This window comes from Lasioglossum baleicum, chromosome 15 (assembly GCF_051020765.1).
Source record: "Lasioglossum baleicum chromosome 15, iyLasBale1, whole genome shotgun sequence".
Lineage (NCBI taxonomy): Eukaryota > Metazoa > Arthropoda > Insecta > Hymenoptera > Halictidae > Lasioglossum > Lasioglossum baleicum.
Window position 1 is genome coordinate 3,870,218 of NC_134943.1, and position 20,176 is coordinate 3,890,393.

At 36.4% G+C, this 20,176-nt stretch overlaps 1 protein-coding gene across 1 annotated transcript in view; it reads right to left on the reverse strand.

Annotated features, from left to right (window-relative positions):
• The window catches only part of Sol1, a 667,060-nt gene that overhangs the window by 62,491 nt on the left and 584,393 nt on the right, over nt 1–20,176 (reverse strand). Inside the window, exon 10 of the mRNA XM_076439137.1 lies at nt 527–717. Coding sequence (XP_076295252.1) covers nt 527–717 — 191 coding nt within the window. The remainder of the gene's footprint in view (nt 1–526; nt 718–20,176) is intronic.

Below are 20,176 nucleotides of genomic sequence, written 5' to 3' on the forward strand. Positions count from 1 at the left end.
GTCAAAAAAATACGGCGTGTCACACTTGGGCGTTGGTTCTTGTCGAGTTAACAATAACAACTCTACTGTGAGAAGAGGGGCTAGTTTAAATCAAACGAAACTTTCGCATTTCATGTATAATATTGCTAGATTGGAGAATTGCATGCAAAGTCACGTTTCCAAGGAATAATTGATTATATTTGCTGACAAATAATTGCCCAGCGATCCGATGAATATTATTTTTGAATCTATTATTCCTTGTTTTACATATTCATGAATCTGTAAATTTTTATGTATAATTTATAGGTGGGCTCTAATGCTTGCATAAAATTTTTAAGTATACAAGTACAACCATATCACTGAAAACGTATTAACTCGTCATTCAGACGGAAAAGGATACTTCTGCACAAAATGTTTGATTTGTTTAACGGAATAGTTTTAGCTAGAAGTGTATGTATAATGATCCACATGAAAACGGAGTGTTGTTCACAGTTGTACGCAAAACAACAAACAAATGTGAGTAAATAGAATAATTAATTGTACTCACTTTCGGTGAAAATGTACATCGCTTTGAAACCTCGAAAGTGGCGGGACGACGTGATGCCGTGGAATTCCAAGGAAAGTTGTGGTCCGTTGCTCATGATAGGTCGTGATGGCATCTCACCGCAGAATGCATCTATTTTCTCCTTCTTGCCGTCTATGAGTACGTATGCCATTAACGAGTCCACACTGTCGCAACTGGAAGTACAGAAAATCAAACGGCCGTCAACAACAGTATTTGCGTATGTGTTCTGTTCGGTGGCGTACAAAACGACGAAGCTTGATGTCGGTAATCCGATTAACGCTCAGTTGCAACTGTTTCAATAAACGCATGTAACTGTGCTGAAGGTTAACCGCAATAATAGCCATTATATCATTGCACCAATTAGCGAAATTACGGGAATTATTATACGAAGATATTTCGCTTTGACTATCATTCTTTTTTGTTGCGAGGCATTGTCACGCGAAGATACACCGCTTTGTTCTCATTCTTGTTACTGTGCGCAACACATGTCACGTTGATCTGCTTTGTATCGAAAATTGTACTCAATCTCTGAAATAAATTCTCGTTTATGATAGCAAAGACATGCTTTGATAAAAAAATAACCGAGACACAATAGTGAATACAGCATTTTTACATTTTCCATCTTTTTAAAGTCGACGTGGTCAAATAACTGCATTTGAAAATGCAGCAAATACACTGCGCGGACAGTTTTTATTTTGCATAAAGATCAGCAGTCTATGAACCCTCGCAAGGTAAGGTCTAATAACACATAAATAGTAAGGTCAATCATCGACAAATGAATTTCATAGATAGCCTCGTTTTGTTAAAATTTGGGATAAAGAATAACACAGGATAAAAAGTAAACAAACAGATTTAATTGTATTCATACAAAAATTCTTTTCAAAAATCTGTAACTGGGGTCTCCGAGACCCCACATTACCTTGCGAAGGTTAACGATGAAGTAAATGAAGCTGAAACATACAGCAGGAAAAAAAATGTCTAATTAAACAAGGCAATGAATGATACATCGAGCTATTCTAAGAAAGTTCGAGACGCTCTTATATTTAGACGATAATGAATCGATTCAATCACGATCTGAATTCGACTGAACAGAGCGAGAATAATTTAATACTTTCGTGACGCGCGTGTCTGACTGCGCTTATAATTTATTTATTCATAGCCAAGAGAACTCCAAATTCTAATTAGGGTTGATGTCCCCGTAGCGTATGGTAAACTCGGGTATATACCGAATTCGAACACATCGAATCAGTAATGGGGTTTAGTACTTGCGGGTGGGGTTGTTCGAAATTAGGAGCTTGTACAAGTGTTCCAAATTGCATACTTGCATGTCCCACGTGGTACGCTGTAACACTAGTTTGCATTTAGCGTTTCAGAAGTTGAAAAATCTATTGCTATCTCTCTATAGTTTCTTCAATTGCGAGTTGGTTATACCGAGTATAAAAATTGAGAAAATTTTCAAAATTATCGTTTTAATTTTATCATTGTTTTCTTAACATTTTCTTGTCATCTAGTCTTGTAACTTTCTTTTAGTAACATTTTCTGCAATTTTTAAAATATGCGATTATGAATAAAACATAAAATAAAAATACATAATTGACCTGGAATCTTTGGTGCAACTATTTCTAAGGAGTGTACAAAGATTACTATTTCTTAGTGTCTAAATAATGTTTGAACTATTTTTCATAAGATTTAAGATTATTAAAAATAATTGTGAATTATGATAGTGAATATTATATTAAATATGTATTGATTGAATGAAGGAGGTGAATAATTTCTGATTGCTTTGGGAAAATCTTTTCACTAAAGCGATTAACCCGCTCGTGACAACCGGCTTGTATGTATACTCGGTCGTGATTTACGATTTCTGTATCCGAATCACTTTTGCGTATCCTTCGGATTTCGAGGGGAGTTAACGACGCCAATTCGCAGACAATTAGAACTTCGTCGAGTAGAGAGAACATACAGAGTTTAATTAATAAAGTTCGACCTTTTCTGATCCGTACGATGCAGTCGACACGTGTAGCAAAACTTCTGATTTTGTAAGAGAAATACGACGCTTGCGTCTACATGAAAGCAAGCGCAAAACACTGTGATATTTGTAATTGTTTCCTAATGTTTTATATAAATTACTCTCTAATACATTCATCGACCATTTTCGTCATTTTTCTAAATATGACCAATTACTGGAAAGTCGAATTATTAATAATATCATTAATATTAGTAAAAGAATAGTGTACAAAATTAGCATAATAACAGATTTAATTTTACTTCATGCTAAATTTTGTAAATTTTTGATACAATTCGAAATACCAAATGATCAATTTTAAATACGAATAAGCTTCCTCGATACAAATTCAATGTATTTTTACATATAGAATTAATATTTTCTTGATTGTTTGCTCATGACGTCCTGTGTGCTCGTCGAAAATAAATTTGAACAACGATGGTGAATGTTAACCTGGGATGTCTGAACTCGCACAGTATAAAGTGAAACTTTCTTCTAATCACTGTAGTTTGCAAAATTGTGCAAAATTATCTTCGTGTATTTAAATTATATTTGATAGAAGTTGTCTTATTTTATTATAATTTAGAATATAGTAGAACCTCTCAGTTGTACAAAATAATTAGGGATTTTCGATAACAGAACTTGTTAGTTACAGTGCTACACTGCATCCTAGCTGATTTTTATAATAATTCGAATTAAACCTCAGGTGTACACAATATTGCCGAGCATTCTTTCCACTCCGGTCCCAATTCGGGGGCAATCGTGGATCATCAGTTCGGGTCTTTCGCTCCTCGTCACAAATAAAAAAATCGCGAGAGTAGCCACCCCACCGCCTCACCGTACCAGCGACTTTTGCGGACCTAAGGTTTCGGTCGCGTTGTCATTAGTATAATCAGAGTGAAAGTGAACACACGTGGGTTTCCGTGAGTGATCTTGACAACCGCGTCGTACGAGGTAAATTACCAGTCAATTTGGTTATTTAGTTACATTAGTAGCAATGAAACAATAGCACAAAGAAGTTATTAAAACAATTTTTACATCCTCGTAATATTTACATGCGAAACATATTCGGAAGATCGGGGTTTCATCTATATGATCTGAAATTATTACACGCCGGATTAGACTGTATACTAGCCATGCACTCGGGATAATTGTATAACGAGTAACAGAATTTGAAAAGAACTCGAAGCAGACGAGAAACTGGGGAGCACGCAACGGCCCGGCATCTAATTATATAAGGGGAGTACCTAATTTTTCGTACACCATTCAGAAAATCACGTTCCCCGTAGATACATACTTCTGCTAGTACATGGGTTATTGAGGGAATTACGCGGAACTCGCCAACATCGACGAGGATGCATTTGAAAAAGAAATCCTCTTAATGTGCACAATTTCTCTTGTTACAAATTGGAGCACTAACTAGGCACTTAGGCTTTCAGCGGCGTACCACGAAATTCGAAGTAAAAAAATGTTCATCTCTGCACCGATATTTGTTCATTCATAGGAAAACTGACAGAACTCAAGTATTTCTAATTTCATTCATATGAACGATATGTACATGTGCCTAAATATGCGTATTATTTTACTCGTGCAACTTATTCGGGATCTTTGGAGCTTAGCACTTGAGAGATTGATTTATTCGTGAATTGTGCTCTTCTGAAAACTCAGTCAACAATACATTTCGAAATTCTAATCCTTTCGCGACTGCGAACGTGATCCATCGCGATCCAATACTGTTGATCTGTCGGTGTGGACGACGTATATCGCCCACCCACTTTCCTGTGTTTTTATGTATTTCGCGGAGCTGTCTGTTATTTCACCAATAATCTATAAAATCATACAATTCCAGCAGAAATATATTCGACGAACAATTGTACTCGTTTTTATGGCAACGTGTCTTTTATTGCGGTTATAAGAAACGCGCCGGCAACAGCCGAGAAAGTGATTGAAGCGTTTATTATGGCTTGCTTGGCGAAAGCAGAGAACTGACGTACACCATCGGTCATAATAGCTGTCCACGCTGCCACAATCACTCCGGACTGATTACAATGTTCAGAGTGACGACGGTAGGGAAGCTGATTTTGCCCTAGTGTGTCGGATCTCTTCTTTTGAAAAACGGATTTGTTAGATGATTGCAAGAGTTCGTATCTAATTTGGAAGAACAAACATTTTAACGCATTATGTATTGGTGATCATTATCTCTGAAAGTTTATTGTCATTCAAAAGTCAAAGCTTACATCATTCTTTGGTCCTTAAAAATGTTGATTTTTTATTTATTTTGTACCTCATTCTGAATCAATTTTTCCATGCAGAGTAAGATCAGAAATGAACACATGCGATCATAAATGAACTAAAACCACATAGGATCATAAGATAAACGCAGACAATTATATGTGCTTGAGTAATGAGGGTTTGCACTACGCGTGTGTATAAATATTTTAATACAAACTGGAAAAACTGCAACTTCCACGAAGCTATTTTGTTTCTCCTTAGCCATAACATATTCTCCCTCTAAATCTATGCACCAAGTGGCACGCTCATAAGGGTTCCGAATTTCCATACGGAAGTCTGTTGCCATAATATCGTTCAGCTTAAGCGTTGCATCGGTGAGCATATCTTCGATGAAGTCAAAATGACGCCCCTCCGAGAGAAATTCCAACTTGTGAAATACCAAATAGTCCGTCGCGTCGGTGCTAAATCCAGCGAATGAGGGGGTTATTAAGAACTGTGACGCCTTTCCTCATATGAAATTCTCGATCCACAGCTGCGTTATGAAAATGAACCCTGTCACTCAAACTAAATATAAAACAGGCAAATAATAGTTGCAGAACATTTTACTCATAAAAACCACTATGTACAATAATGATGCACGATGATCTTTAAATGTAATTTGAATGCATCATTGCATTTTTAAGGTACATTTTGAAGGTCCGCTTCAGGGTTAAAATTTATAATCTCCGCAAAATCGATTACAAAATTGCTTAAAACAAATATTTTTATTTTAACCTTCTCTCTGTACTGCTATTACAATGTTAACCGTGTACAGAAGGGTAATTGGCCCCCATACATGTTTGAGGCAAAATGAAAGAAAAATTTGTCTGCATAAGTACGTGTGCAATTTTATTGATATTTAAAAGATAAGTATCCAATATTTAAAAAATTTGAAACGTGTTACTTAGCAGAAGATTTTTGGAAATTTTCCATTCGTCAACTTTTTATTTCCGTTTTTGTCAGCCTAGGACGCATTGGCGTACACAGAGATTAAAAAGAGGTTAAAAAGGCTCAAAAGTTGCCGAAAAATATCAATTTTTTTAAGCTTGAGGATGAAATGGTTATTTCCATCTTGGGTCTGCAATTTCCCGTTATAAAAACGGGGCCGCAAGAGTCGGGGGGATCAATCGTCAGTCATTGAATCGCAAAAGCTCTTTACCCATCTACTCATAGAGCGATTTGACGTTCCGCTCCATCGTTAGATGAATCAATCGAATCGGTTTGATCTGCTCGTTACACGTGGCACGTATGAAACCATGATAATTTTTTGCCGTACTTTAAAATGGTTATTGCAGCGCACGAGGTACTTTGTTTGACTGCCACGACTCTGACGGTAATATTGATCCGAAGATAACAGTAGATTCACCCGGATAATGATAGACGAGAGAGATTCGTTCAAATTACTCGTTAGCGATCTCGACGCAGATTTCAAGTTGAATGTTAAACTCGCTGATCTGGCAATGGATCAGACGCATCACGTTGTTAAACGCTCGTCAAACGGCTCCCTTTAACGATCATAAGTTTCCTCCAACTCTGATTACCAACCCAAACTTGCAAACTGATAAACAAAATTACATTCCGAATTTCTATCTGTGGTAATGTTTTATGCAAAGGTTAATGCACAGGATGTTATATATTATAATTATAACACACAAATGTCTCGGTGTAATTATGCAGATATAATTATTAATTTAAACTTCATCTGAGGAAACCAGAAGTCTTTAACTCTTTTTTTTTTATACAACCCTTCAGAATTTGACGAGAAAATTCCGAAAATCTAAGCTTTAATCTTAGGAATCCACCGGTTCAAAAGTTATGCGTGTTTAAAGTTCAGCGATTTTCCTCGTTTTTTGACGGGTAAGGGCGCCGTGTTGGTATACAGATGGCAGCACAAGCACGCAAAAGATATAATATAATTTTCCATCTATAGTGCTCTTTGAATTCACTGTCTGTTTATATCAATTTGTTTCAATTGTGGTGATAAAACAGCTATGACTTGTAACAGCTGCGCGGACCACTCTGTACCGTACCGTTATAAAATCAGGTATGGTACACTTAAAAGTTAGTGAAAGGAACGAAGAGGATCGTTTCGCGAACGTAATTGTACAAACAAGCTAAAGTAACTTAAATTAGAATGGCTGTAAACTGTAAGACGTTTCTGCCGGGAAATGGTTGTTTTCTTCTTGTCCATTATTTCTTTAGACACGATTCACCAATGTTTGGAGTGCCAGTCAATTTTTAAGCGGTATCTGCATCTCCAATTACTAAGCGGGACTTGTCGAATTACGCGAAGATATTCATTTGCTATAAATATCTTTATAATGCACTTATGAAAATCATAAAAAGTTCTGTCGTAAGAAATTATCGAATAAATTTGTTTAACCTTCATGTATGGTTCTTTTATTAATTTTTATAAGAGATTACAGATAATTCAGAAGGGAAATAGATATGTTGTAGTAGGTCACATTTGACATAACATTTCAATTAAATATCACAACGATAATGCAACATATTTAAACGATTATACACAATTATCAGTGATTTTATACAATGACTGAAATATGCGATGAAAATATCAAATAGCCAGCTGCATACATTAATCAATTTTGCAATCAGAAATCGAAATGATGAAAGTATTAAATTTCATTCGATGCAATTAATCTTTTGTACATTTACCGTCAGAGGTCCCTTGTTTTTGAATATAAAATTTTTCTTTTTAATAAATATGGACACGCATATTTAATTAATTTCGATATAATAGATAGCTTTTAATAGTTTTTTTAAACGTATTACGTATTAGGAAATGTCGCATTTGAATGCGTGGTCGTTCATTGAAGACCATTATCTCTAGCATTCCTCCACGAAGAGTTAATATTAATCCTCGAACGGAAGATCGTCCATCGGTAAACCGCACGACGAGTACAGGGTCCGTGGAGACAGACAGTAGTTATTCCATATTTATTTAATCTGAATATACCTTGTCGTAAAATGTTTATCTCGTTCATTGTGTACATAGCTTCATCGTAACATTAAATAAAATGTTCATGGAGCAGAATAAATGCGAATATCTTGCAATAAAGTAAACTGTCCCAGATCTAGCGTGCGTGACTTACGTTTTGCAATTGAAACGCAGTGCACAAAATATGCAGAGAAAAATAATACTGTGGTCTATAATGCATTAAACTAAATTTTCGATATATAAATTGTGATAATTTCGTAAAAACAGATAGTACAACAATCAGTAATGATTGAAACCTCTATTTTCGCAAAGCAGTGTTCATTTTCCTCCAAGATATTTTTACTCATTTGTTTCTAAAAAAGATATGCATATTCAAATGTCTTCAAAAACTACAGCATTTTTCCCGTAACTAAAACTACCATAGATTTGAAGATTGAGACCTCCTCTTTCCAAGGACTCCTAGATTTATCATTTGATGGTTTGTAGGATTAAATTGTGTAACGAACGATGTACAAATACGGGTTCAGACGAACACGGTGTTCATCTCGAGGGTTCTAATATTTCGTCGAAGAGTCAGGCTGTTCGTTAGGATGAAACGGTCCAATGCGTAGCGAAACACAAAGAAAGGATTCCTAGTATATTTCAAGGAGTCACTAAATTTTCGTACTAGTGTCGCCGGGATCGCTGAACCGACTATAATAAGTACGAATGTTGCGTAAAACCGGCGCGAGCAAAAAGAGACGATACAAAAGATCTATACCTTCTTTCGGAGCGGAGGATTTATCATGTTCTCGGAAGAACCGCTTTCTCAGATACACGTACTTACATTGCGGGTTCTGAAATATTCCAAGTTTTTCACCACATAACGACACAATTTGTATGCGCGGAACGAGTGCTAAGGGTGCGTTAATGGCGAGCCTTAAATTAAAGATAACGAATCGTACTAATTCCATAGTTAACTGTTCCATTCCGTTCACGTTAAATGTATGTCTCTAAGCTCTGACCCTGGTAATCCTTAACTTTCGTGGATTAATTGGCTCCCTAATGAATAATCTGTTACGCTTTTTACGATAAGGACGAGCAAATTGCGAGCTGGACGATAATGCATTAACAATATGACCTTAAGGGAAAGGATAGTCGGAAAATTGTAAATTATCAAAATCTTATCTTACTTATACTATTTAATCACAAAATTTAAGTATAGATTATTTAATTATAAATACTCGTCTCTTTTGTGAGTTTCTCCCAAAATAGGAAAATTAAAAGTCAGAAAATCAATGACCCAACTGACGATATCCCCGAACTATATGTATAACAAGCTGCCAACAGCGTCGAGTCAATAGAAGCAAGTATAGTGACGTATCGCACGAGAGATAACGTCTATCATAAAACTTGTAGCCTGAAGCCTTCGTGTAACATATTTTTTTTTAATTTACACACCGGCTGAAATCAATAATGGCGCATTAATACACGCCCTATCGAATATCCCCGTAAAGAGGATGAATAATGCCTTTTTCAATATACAAATTTATTCTGGAAGGACCAACGCGTTCGCACACGGCCACAGGCACGGACAGCGAGATATATACACCGCAGAGGTTTATGCATATTTATTATACACGAATATTTAAAGGGAATCTACTAAAAATTGTTGTAAAGTCCGAGCGGGATATTTATTTAATTTGGAAATCGATAAAATTACCGATACGACAAACAAATCTCTGTTTAATACCTATTTCCACAAATTAGTTTTTATACAATCAATGCGGTCCCATGCACTGCAATCCATTGATGTGCACAAATAGCGTGCAACGTAAACTAGGTTTAGCAATGAGAATTTATAATATTTTGCATAAATGGCTTAAAAAGAACTTGATGAATTAAATTGCATACTCAATAAGAGCATTAAAATCACAAATCTCCTGGAATTATAATACGTTTCCCAACAACTTAAAAATGATTGTCATCAAATTAATGCCACTGAGAATATCAATTCATTCGTACGAAAGTGAATTAAATTATATGTATAGTGTAAGGTGCAAAATTCATTATCAAGTCAGTAGTAACATGTATTAATAACGCTGATCATTTCTTTCTTTGTTTAGTGCAACCAAGAGTAAAAATTCGACTTGAATCACTAACAAATTTCAACCAATTTCTTCCAATACAAAATAATTTTAGTTTCAACGGGGAAAGCAAGAGCACGACGAATACAAAGAGTAAGAGCACGCAAAAATATGTACAAACAATTCAAGCACGTTCGTGCCGTTCATTAAAAGCAAATTCTAAAGATCACTTCAAAAAGGTTTTTAAACTGGCACTTGACTAGTTCGTTTCATTATATTTCTCGCCGGCGAGCATGTTAACTGGCTGCGGGCGAAAAATGCGCTTTCCCCATGACTACACAAATTCATTTACCTGAAAACGAGGCATCCCGTGGAAATACTTATTTTACATTTTCAATTTCTTTTTGTGTAGACTGCTCCCGCGTCTAGTTGTACTCATCCATCTCATTCCGCGCATTATATACTGGCACGATCGCGTTGCAACATGTATCTGGTGTGAAAAAGAGAGAGAGAGAGAGATAGTGATGGGGGGAGGGGAGATGGAGAGAGGAAAAATAGGAGAATGAAATAACAGAACGTTCTCATATATCAAATAATTGGAAGTCTGCACGGTGACGAGATCACGATCGCGTGCAGGCCAGAGTTCACCTCTGGAAGCATGGCGGAACGAACGCGCGATGAAAACTCGCGATAATAACGAGCCGATGAATTCCGGGATAAACAGTCACGCGCTGCGCTGGTGTGCTCGCCTTTCGCCTCTCTTGACGAAGACGTTCCACCGATAATATCTGCGCATTACGATCGGTCTTCGATCCAATTTATTCGCTGATGCTAGTGCGTATTTATGCATTCATATTCAGGGTGAACTTTTTCCGCGACCGGTTACTGATCGTGTTTTATCAACCCTTCGACCGGTCTTTGCCTCGCTAAATGTGTGAAAATATAAAATAAATAGTGTACACGGTTATATTTAGTATACTATAATACTATAATTATACTATATAATTATGCTATACTATAATTATAGTTAGTAGACAGTTTCAATGGATAGACTTCACCTGAGGAAACAAGAAATTTTGGACTTTTTTATTTTTACAATACTGTAGATTGATATACTTGTAGAATACTTGTAGGAAATGCCGAAACACCAAGTTTTAATCTTAGGAATCCACTGATTTAAATGTGATGCGTGTTTAAAGTTCAGCGATTTCCACAGTTTTTTACTGGTATAGGCATCGTCATTTTGATATGTAGTGAGTGTCACGCGCCGTCTAACAAACACGCGTTGATCTCGATAACGTAGATTTCCAAACGTTGTCGGGGGCACTGTAGATTTATACATAGAATGATTGTATTGTACATGTACATTACTTATATTCGAAATAAAAATATAGAAGAATGTTGACTGGCTCAGAGAGGCTGACAACGCTGTAACATCTAGCTCCCTCAGGCATACACCTTGTGTGTTGCAACCTAATATAGTTGACTAGCTGATCGTTTCATTTCGATAGAGTCTGCTGTCGTAAAGAATCTTAAAGAATTTTCTTAATATGTCTCGGATATTTTCATTATACTCCAAGCTTATTTTTGACTCAGTAGGTACGTAAGTAAATTTCAGCTTCTTTTTAACTCTGTTGGAATCTTCTACACCAATTTTTCTTTGTTTCCCTTTTCCTTCTACTCTGCACAGCTACTCTGTTCTTACGTGCAGCTATTCTTCTTTTTTGCACTTCTTTACCTTGTTGCGCTATTCCAACACCATCTCGTTCTCCTTACGTGCTACAATGCCTTCCAGCTTCGTCTTGCTGTCTCCTCTTCTTTTTGCATTCCTTTACCTGATGTCTCAAACTTTCTTTTACTTCACTAGACATTCCGCGCATTCTTTTCTTCACTTATAATCTTGTGTTCTAGCATTGTCTTGTCTGGACCGGTGGATATCGCTTTTCGGATTAATTTTTGACACTTTTGTTTAAAATCTTTTACTTTCTAATTAATCTCAGAAATATTGGACTTCGTTACTGGAATTCTTTCAAATTCCTTCTGTTGCTCGTTACATATTTCCTTTACAATTTTTCTTTTTTCTCTGGTAGTCGACATTTAACTGACCCATGTCACGTTGCTTCACAAATTCAGTTCTCTTACTTTTCCGATTAGTTTTTTACGCCGTCCCTTTCTTTTCTCTATTAAGCACTCTTTCATTAAACCCACCTAACAATTACAGCACAAAGGATTCCAGGATTGAGAGAAAAGTTTATCACACTACGTCAGTTGCAAAAATTGTAAAAAGTTATCAAAGAGAATTTAAAAACTTTCTTATTCTACGAAATTTAAAATTGTCACAGTCAACACGTTGACCTTTAAAAATGGTGGTCAATGCCCAGTAGAAAACTATTGTAGATGCAACCTAAAATAATGAAATAAGAAGCCCTGGTATGAATAAACCACTACAATTATTTTCTTTAGAAATACCAAAAACAATAAAGGTTATTGTAAGCAATGCGCCCGAAAAATCAACAGAATTTTTAAGTCCAGAAGGGGATCTAGAGGATTTTTGTATCCGCGATTCTACCTAGAAAATGGACCCTCATCAAAGTAATACAATCCAGAGACAGTTCAGTCGTTTCACAAGCGTTCTATAGAACGGCACGTATCGAATCTTCAGTCGCAATAGTGTGGGCGAAACTCTTGATCTTTTTTAACCCCGCAGCCATACACTGGAGACACTCAAACCTCAGCAAAATTTCCTGTGCACTGATTTCTACCACTGGGTTAGAAAAACATTGCATCTATGAAATTGAACAACTAAATGCTGATGAAAATTTCTTATGAAAATCCTTAACAACGTCTACACAGATGACGACTATTGTCTGAATTCCATCTTGAGCATCCTCGTTAGCGTCCTGTTAATCTATAAGCCGATCAACTAAACCAACTAACTGATCAATGGTCTGTTCTACTGACCACATAACAGGAATCTATTGCCTGGTGCAGATCAGTATTAAAGTATTTGTACACAGTTGAGTATAGCGAGAAAACGAACCATAATGATTTTTAACGAATTTTGGATGAAACTTTTACGAACATATTCGTGACTGTTTTCTGATTGAAACGACACCAAACACGATACAATTTGGATCATACTTACGTACGCGTCGGTGAAACCTGAGTTACAGTATTATATTAAATCTTTATTTATTTATCCAACAAAAATCGTGTTTGGTCTCCATTTATCAGAAAAATGCGACAAATATATTGCTAAAAGCTCTCCATAAAGAAATAATAACTGTGCATTAGCAGGAATAAATTTCTCACAAATATCGTGCACATCTCTTGCCCATATATCAAGACATTACTGTATTTCTATTAAAACTGCAGGAAAACTGGTTTGACAGTAATACTAATCAAAATCACCCGACTTGCAGTTCTCAGATTGAAGTTCGGCATTTTTGGAAAATCTCGATCTACCAAGTGAACGAGCCGAAGAAACGTAACAGTCTGTAACTCTTAGAGCTCCAGCTTTCCGGATAAGGCTAGCGCGATAGCGATAACCAGAGTATTCGAGCAATTCGGTGACTTAGAGTGTGCGGCGGAGTAAGAAGCCTCGGAAAGAAGTTCATCTCGTTCCATTATCGCAATATAGAGGGTCGGGGTTGAACCGTTTCTCTCACTACTTACACGCTCGGCTCACACTCTCGTCTGCTCGGAGCGGCGCGGCGCGCGGACACGCGTCACCGGCGCGTGGCGTAAAACATATTCAATGGGAAAACTTTTCATTTCCCCGACAAAAGAAGCTTCAACCCCGGGGACCACCGTATATTTCCATTCACTACTGATTTCACGTCCCGTTAGAAACACAGAAATCAAGATGCATTTTTCCCGGTACGCCCTTTCCCCCGGCCCGCGCGCACGAACACAACCAAAACCCACGCGTATTGTCCAATTTCATATTCAACACTCGCTGGCACTACCACATAGTTTCACGCAATAACCTCGACGCTGGCCTGACATTCTTCGATCGTGACCTTCGTTTTCCCCTCGGATATCCCTACCAACGTTGAAATCCCCGTGTTCCATCCCCTTTTCCGTCTTCTTTTGCTCAGGTACGCCGACTCTCTTCCTCACCTCTATATCGTCGCCGCCTCCCCTTTAACCGCGTTCACCTCTTCCGCCAGGAAATATTGCAACCTCGATTTTATCTTAACAGCTAGACGAGAAATTATGTTACGTTATCGAGTCCTCGACCTGTTCGTAGTTTACGAGCGGTGTCGTTGAAATTTGTTAGCGGAAATTCGCCGGGGCATTAGCGGGACCCTGCTTGTTGATTTTTCGTTCGATGTTGAACCTCTCGCCTAATGCGTTCGTTAGAGATATTTTATTTTGTCGTTTAATTTGTTCGCGAAAATTTCGTGTTCTCTGCAGGTTTATAACCTCGAAAATCTAATGGCGATGTCTGAACTGTTTTAATTTGATTTAGAACGTTAAGCTTCTGTAACCTGTAGTATATACGTGTTGATTTTTTTAAACAATTAACGTCAAATGTATATACAGGGCGAGTCACCTAACGTTGTCACCTCAAATATCTTTGTTGTTTTGAAAGATACGTCAAACGTCTGGAGGACAAAGTTGAATGGTTCAGTGGGGCTCACATGATACCAAATATATTTTTGTTTTCATGTTATTTTTTTTTATAGATATCAAGGTTACCTTCATTTTTTTAAGTGGAATGAGGTATTTTTTTAATACGTCAATCGATGCAGCTAGACATTCGTTATAAAAATGTATTAGCCTATGTATGTCGAAAAGTTAGTTCTTTAGTAGATATTTCAATTTAAATAATTCTAAAACACCATTACTGTCGTGTGTAAGACATTAGCGTTTATTTACTAGTGTAACGTCTTAGTTCGACAGTAATGGTGTTTTAGAATTACACTGTCCAACACCAAGAATGTTTCCGATATACTGTTGTTCGTGCTGATCCCGAATCTGCCTTTAATTTTTCTCCTACACGCACAGTTTTTGAGAAACATGACTTTGAAAAAAAAACGTATTTTTCAACTTTAAGCAAATATTGTGATGTTATTGTAAAAGATATCGAATTGTTCTTTACAGCAAAAGATTCTGCAGACTTTTTATAACGAATGACATCGATTGATGTATTAAAAAATACCTCATTCCATTAAAAAAAAATGATGGTGATCTTGATATCTCTAAAAAAATCACATAAAAACAAAAATATATTTGGTATCGTCCCACTGAACCATTCAACTTTGTCCTTCAGACATTTGGCGTATCTTTAAAAACAATGAAGATATATGAGGTGACAACGTTATGTGACTCACCCTGTATACAAAAATTTATTCAATGCAATTAATATGTTCGTATACATCTAAGTATTCTACCTTCAATATTTGAACTCGCTCCTGTTCTCTCTGTGCAACGATTTAAACGTGTGTCTGACTTATGCAGCCTTATACTACTTACACTGTAGATCTTGCTTCGGACATTTTTCCCTTTCTTTTTTACGAATGTAACCATGCGAACTAGAATTAAATGTACACGCGTTAGCTAGAATTTTTAAAGAGATGGTGAAATTGCAAAGATATTATTTGCATAAACTAATTATAAACATATTGAGAAATACTAAATATCAAACTTGAATTAAATGTACATGCTTGCGATGGAATTTTCAAGAAGATGGTAAAATCTATATTTTTTACACTAAAACCACCCATTTGAAAAAATTTCGTCTACACAAGGAGTTTACCAATTCAGTTTCCGATTATTTTACTGAAACACTCAAGTCTTGCCATCGTTACATTTTGTCCTCCTCTCGAGAGTTTACATGAACACTTAGCACACGAATCGTGCCCGTATTCCGCCGGTGCATTTTTATTTCAATTTCCACGTGTACGTTGCTTTATTCCCTCAATAGTCCCGACCATAATCTAACACATTGCGGGCCAGTTTTAATAAGCAAACGTACAGTTTTCGACTCGCGTTCGAGCCAAGTGGTCGGGCGAGTGCGACGATATAAAGAATATTATTACATGCGCATACTGCTGGCATTACGTGCGCGGCAGACTGTGTGCGTTTGTTGCACACCGAATGAATGCACGCCGAGCGCATCCATGCGGGGTCGGGGGTGTGTGACGCTCAAGGAAAATTTCAACCAATCCACTTGGATGATTGGAAGGAAACTGGCCAGGAAAATCAGATGTTGGTTGCGGACGCTCCTCGTCCTATTCACCGAAATCCCCTGCTGCATTTGAATGCACCTTTGCTACGCGCACTGTACCCATAGTCAACCTGATATAAAACGAAAGCACTTGAGACAGTTTTCTGCGGCAACATATTTTTCTTTTTACCTTGGGCAAATGATTTTTGCACATTATTTGGATGATTGGAATTTAGACCCTTGACTCAGCATTGGTCAAATACATAGCTATGAAGGAGTTAGTAATTTGACGTTGTAATATTATGTATTTTTGAGGAAAAGAGGAAATGCATTTTCATTTAGCAACTGCTTTGTCTAATTTTATTTTGCGTACAGATAAAAATGACGGGAAATAGGTAATAATTTGTAGAGCAACGTTCGTACTACTCGTAGGTAGAAATGTCCAGCAGTGGTCAGACACATTAGTCAGCCAAACATTCGCATGGAAATATTTTAATTTGAATATTTAAATGGATTTATTAGACAGCGGATCTTTATGCAAAATAGAAATGTTTCTTATATAAGAAAAATTGTGTATCATAAAAATTAACCTTTATAATTTTGCATTGTAACTGTTAATGGTATTTAGAAAGTAAGCCAATATATACGGTACCTATACACACGGACGAGCATAGAGCCTCTCGTCCTATGTTTGTCGTATATTATGCTCCAATAAATTAGTCCGACGCAATAGATAATATTCAATGGATGTACAAGCGTAATATTCGCGATATTATATTAGAAGACGTACCTGTATATGAAACAACGACTATCTTGATTATTAACACTACCTTAGTTATGTATACACAGCGTATTCCAGATATTGGAGAATATATTGTGAGGCTGCTGCACAGCTCAAAGGGAACATAGAATGTCCTTTGATACACTATTCGATATACTTTCACTTTGTAGTAATAATGTTTCAGTCTCTGGATTCCTAAAGAGAATGGCAAGTGTCTTTTTGACCTACGAGTTCAAAAATCTCTGTTCGATTTTATTTCCTTTGCGTAAAATGCTTCGAAAAATTATTTTTGCTATTCACTAAAAATGTTACAGAATAAAGTAGTTGTATGAATTGAATTATTTATTTATTGATGCCTTAAACCTTGTTTGGTTTATGTAGCATACATTATTATATATATATATATATAACACTTTATAAAAAAATGATGAAGTATATAACCCAATACAAAGTGAAATCAACACAAATGGTAGGCGCTAAATCCTAATCTTGCATTTTTCGAGGAAATTAAAAATAATCATTAGCGCTGTAATGTTCAAAAGATAAAAATTTATGTGTTGTGTAAAATGTTCTAAATAACTTAGCTTTGCTGTACATTAAACACACTACAAAATATATTATTTCATCTAGGAATACACTGAAATAAAATAAAATTCGATTCAAGAATTTATGTTATATTTCTTGCAAAGTCTAATCGTTGTAAAATCCTCTTTGGAAACAATCTCAGTAACACGAAAGACTTATTGCTCAAGTATTGTGTTTCCCCAATAGTATTTGACCTAGAACTTTTAAGTTCGCACGCTTAGGAACATTCTATAGAATAAACTTTGAAATATGAGCGTGCATGATATGACTTTTCCTTATGCCAAAACTTCGAAACTCGTGTTTAAATTTTAAGCTTCGAACATAACAGCCGTCTACTTTCGCGGAAAGTTGGTTCTGCAGAAGCTGCGTGAAGTTTTAACCTCTCTTGTTAAACATTTTTTTTTTACACAGACGGATCTATTAAAATATTAAAACTGCGAGAGGCGGTGCAAAAATAAACATTGTTTCCCTCTCGTATGAAATTTAAAATTCGATGGAAGAGATTAAAACTATTTGGGAGAAATTCATTGATTACATTCTAATAAAACAGAAAAAATCATTCACCGCATAGTTGCGAAAAACCTGTCGAAAAGTTCATAAATGCCTCGTGAATTTATGTAACATGTATTTAAACATTCCGTTTCACATTCTTTTATTTTCGCTGAAATATCAACTTTTATTTCGCCATGAATAATGTCACACAGCATATTACTGAAGTGAAAGAATAATGTAACGTGTTTATTACCGGTGTTACGAATATGTAACAACTATGATATTATATTTCTGTGCAGGGAACGTCAAATTAATTTCGTACTCGTTGCTATTTAAAATTGTAATATGTGGTATGATATTCAGCAGACCTGTGAATTCTCTTTATGAAATTTTTTAAATAATCCATAAAAGGAAAACGGTACATTTCACACATCATTTATCTGATTCATCTTATATTGTTTATCTGTTTACACCTATTTTGTGCAATTAAAAAATGAATTTATTTGCGATCTATTTAATGCATTACTAAACTTAAACATAAATTAATACTAAAATAAAATTAAAAAGATCCTATAGAATGGCATTATTCTAAGTCGATGGAAATGTTTAATTTTCGAGTTAAAGTAACTCCGAGTGCAAAGGGTAATAATGTATTTGGAACAATCAAGTCTGGTCAGAGATTAAGTCATCAAGCCGAATCTTTCCCGTGACACAATCCGAGTGTTCGGTGTTTAAATGCGAGATTAAATGCAAGCGCTCCCCGGCGTCCAGGTTGTAGGCCAGCAGCGTTAAGTTCCTGGTAACAATGGTGTTGGGCGTGATCATTTCGTTTTCCCGAAACGTAACGGTAACAATTACACCGCCAGGGAAACACAACTCGAGTGACCACACGATGAAACGTACCGGCGGCAATTAAACGGCGTTTAAGGCCAAGCACGTGGAAAATGAACGAGGAGCTGACCGATCGCAATTCCCGTTGTCAGGCAGCCGTTGTGTTATAGGCAGATTCTCGGAATACCGTTCAGACGTTTCCCTTCGACCTGTGTATACGTCACTCTTTGCTGCATTCACCGATGCAGCGTTCTGTCGATTCTCGATACACTACTCACAGAAATTCGAAAGGCCCGTCGAGACGTCGATCGAGGACAACCCCCTTTGTCGGATTTAAATAAGACTTCAGAGTACTACTACCGACAATATTCTCCCCGTCCGTGTTTTCGTAACGGAATTGCATCATTCAATATCAACGTACAAGTTCGCAGCGTCCTCGCAAAGCATCGAAAAATACACCGGCGCATCTAACTTGCCGACTCGAATTACTTGTCCCGGACAAATCAGTTCGGACACGGACAGTCTTCTTTTTGCTCGTCGTTGTTGTCCTTTCGATCGTACGAATGTTTTGCTCCGTCGAGAGTGTCTGCATTTAATCCCACTCTAACTGTTGCAGAAGTTACAAGAGGCTGCGTTGCGTATTACTGAAAATAAAACAAGTTTCTCCGGGTGTACGTACACGGGCAAAAGTATTCGAACGAGCGATTTCCAAGCGTAAATTATAGCCTCGAACAAGATTTATGTAGAAATATTATGTTAGACTTCTTGTTAAATCCGTTTTTTTAGGATAACACGAGGCAAACCTTTTTCAAGAAAAATTCTTTCAACAAGTTTAATAATTTTGTATAATGCATACTAACCCTGCATTTTTTCAGTAAAAATCTCTATTTGTACACACGTACGAGTTAGAAGAACATTAATGCTGAGTTTAATAGTTTTAGCGAGTCCAGGATAATGTTAAAAACTTGTTCGTGTGGAAAGTTTGGACGGAGTAACTCAGGGTATTGCAGTGAATTTAATTCTACTGATGGCACAGAGAATGTTGGCCAATTTAGACGTCAATGGAGACCCCCTGTGAATTAATACAATATTCTGGAGAGACTCGTAACAGAGATGTATTTAATTGATTGTTATTAATGTTCGATTCACTAATAATTCAAGGAATACTCTATAAACGAAGAATTATTTTCTAACAAAATATTGCAACGTGAATATTATACAGCAACAGGAACAAATATCAAATTGTGAAGTATGACACTAATTTTGATGTATTTATGTCACGTGAACATTTGTAAAAAAACAAGGAAGTGTATAAACAAACAGGAACTAATTTTTTACACTGATGAATCTTTTAGAAAATGTTCATATGTTCATAATTCATATAGAACCGCATCTAATTTCTAAACTTCAATCTCGATTAAACGAGTTTCGCGTATCGCTTAATTAAATGAAATAATTTCGTGCCAC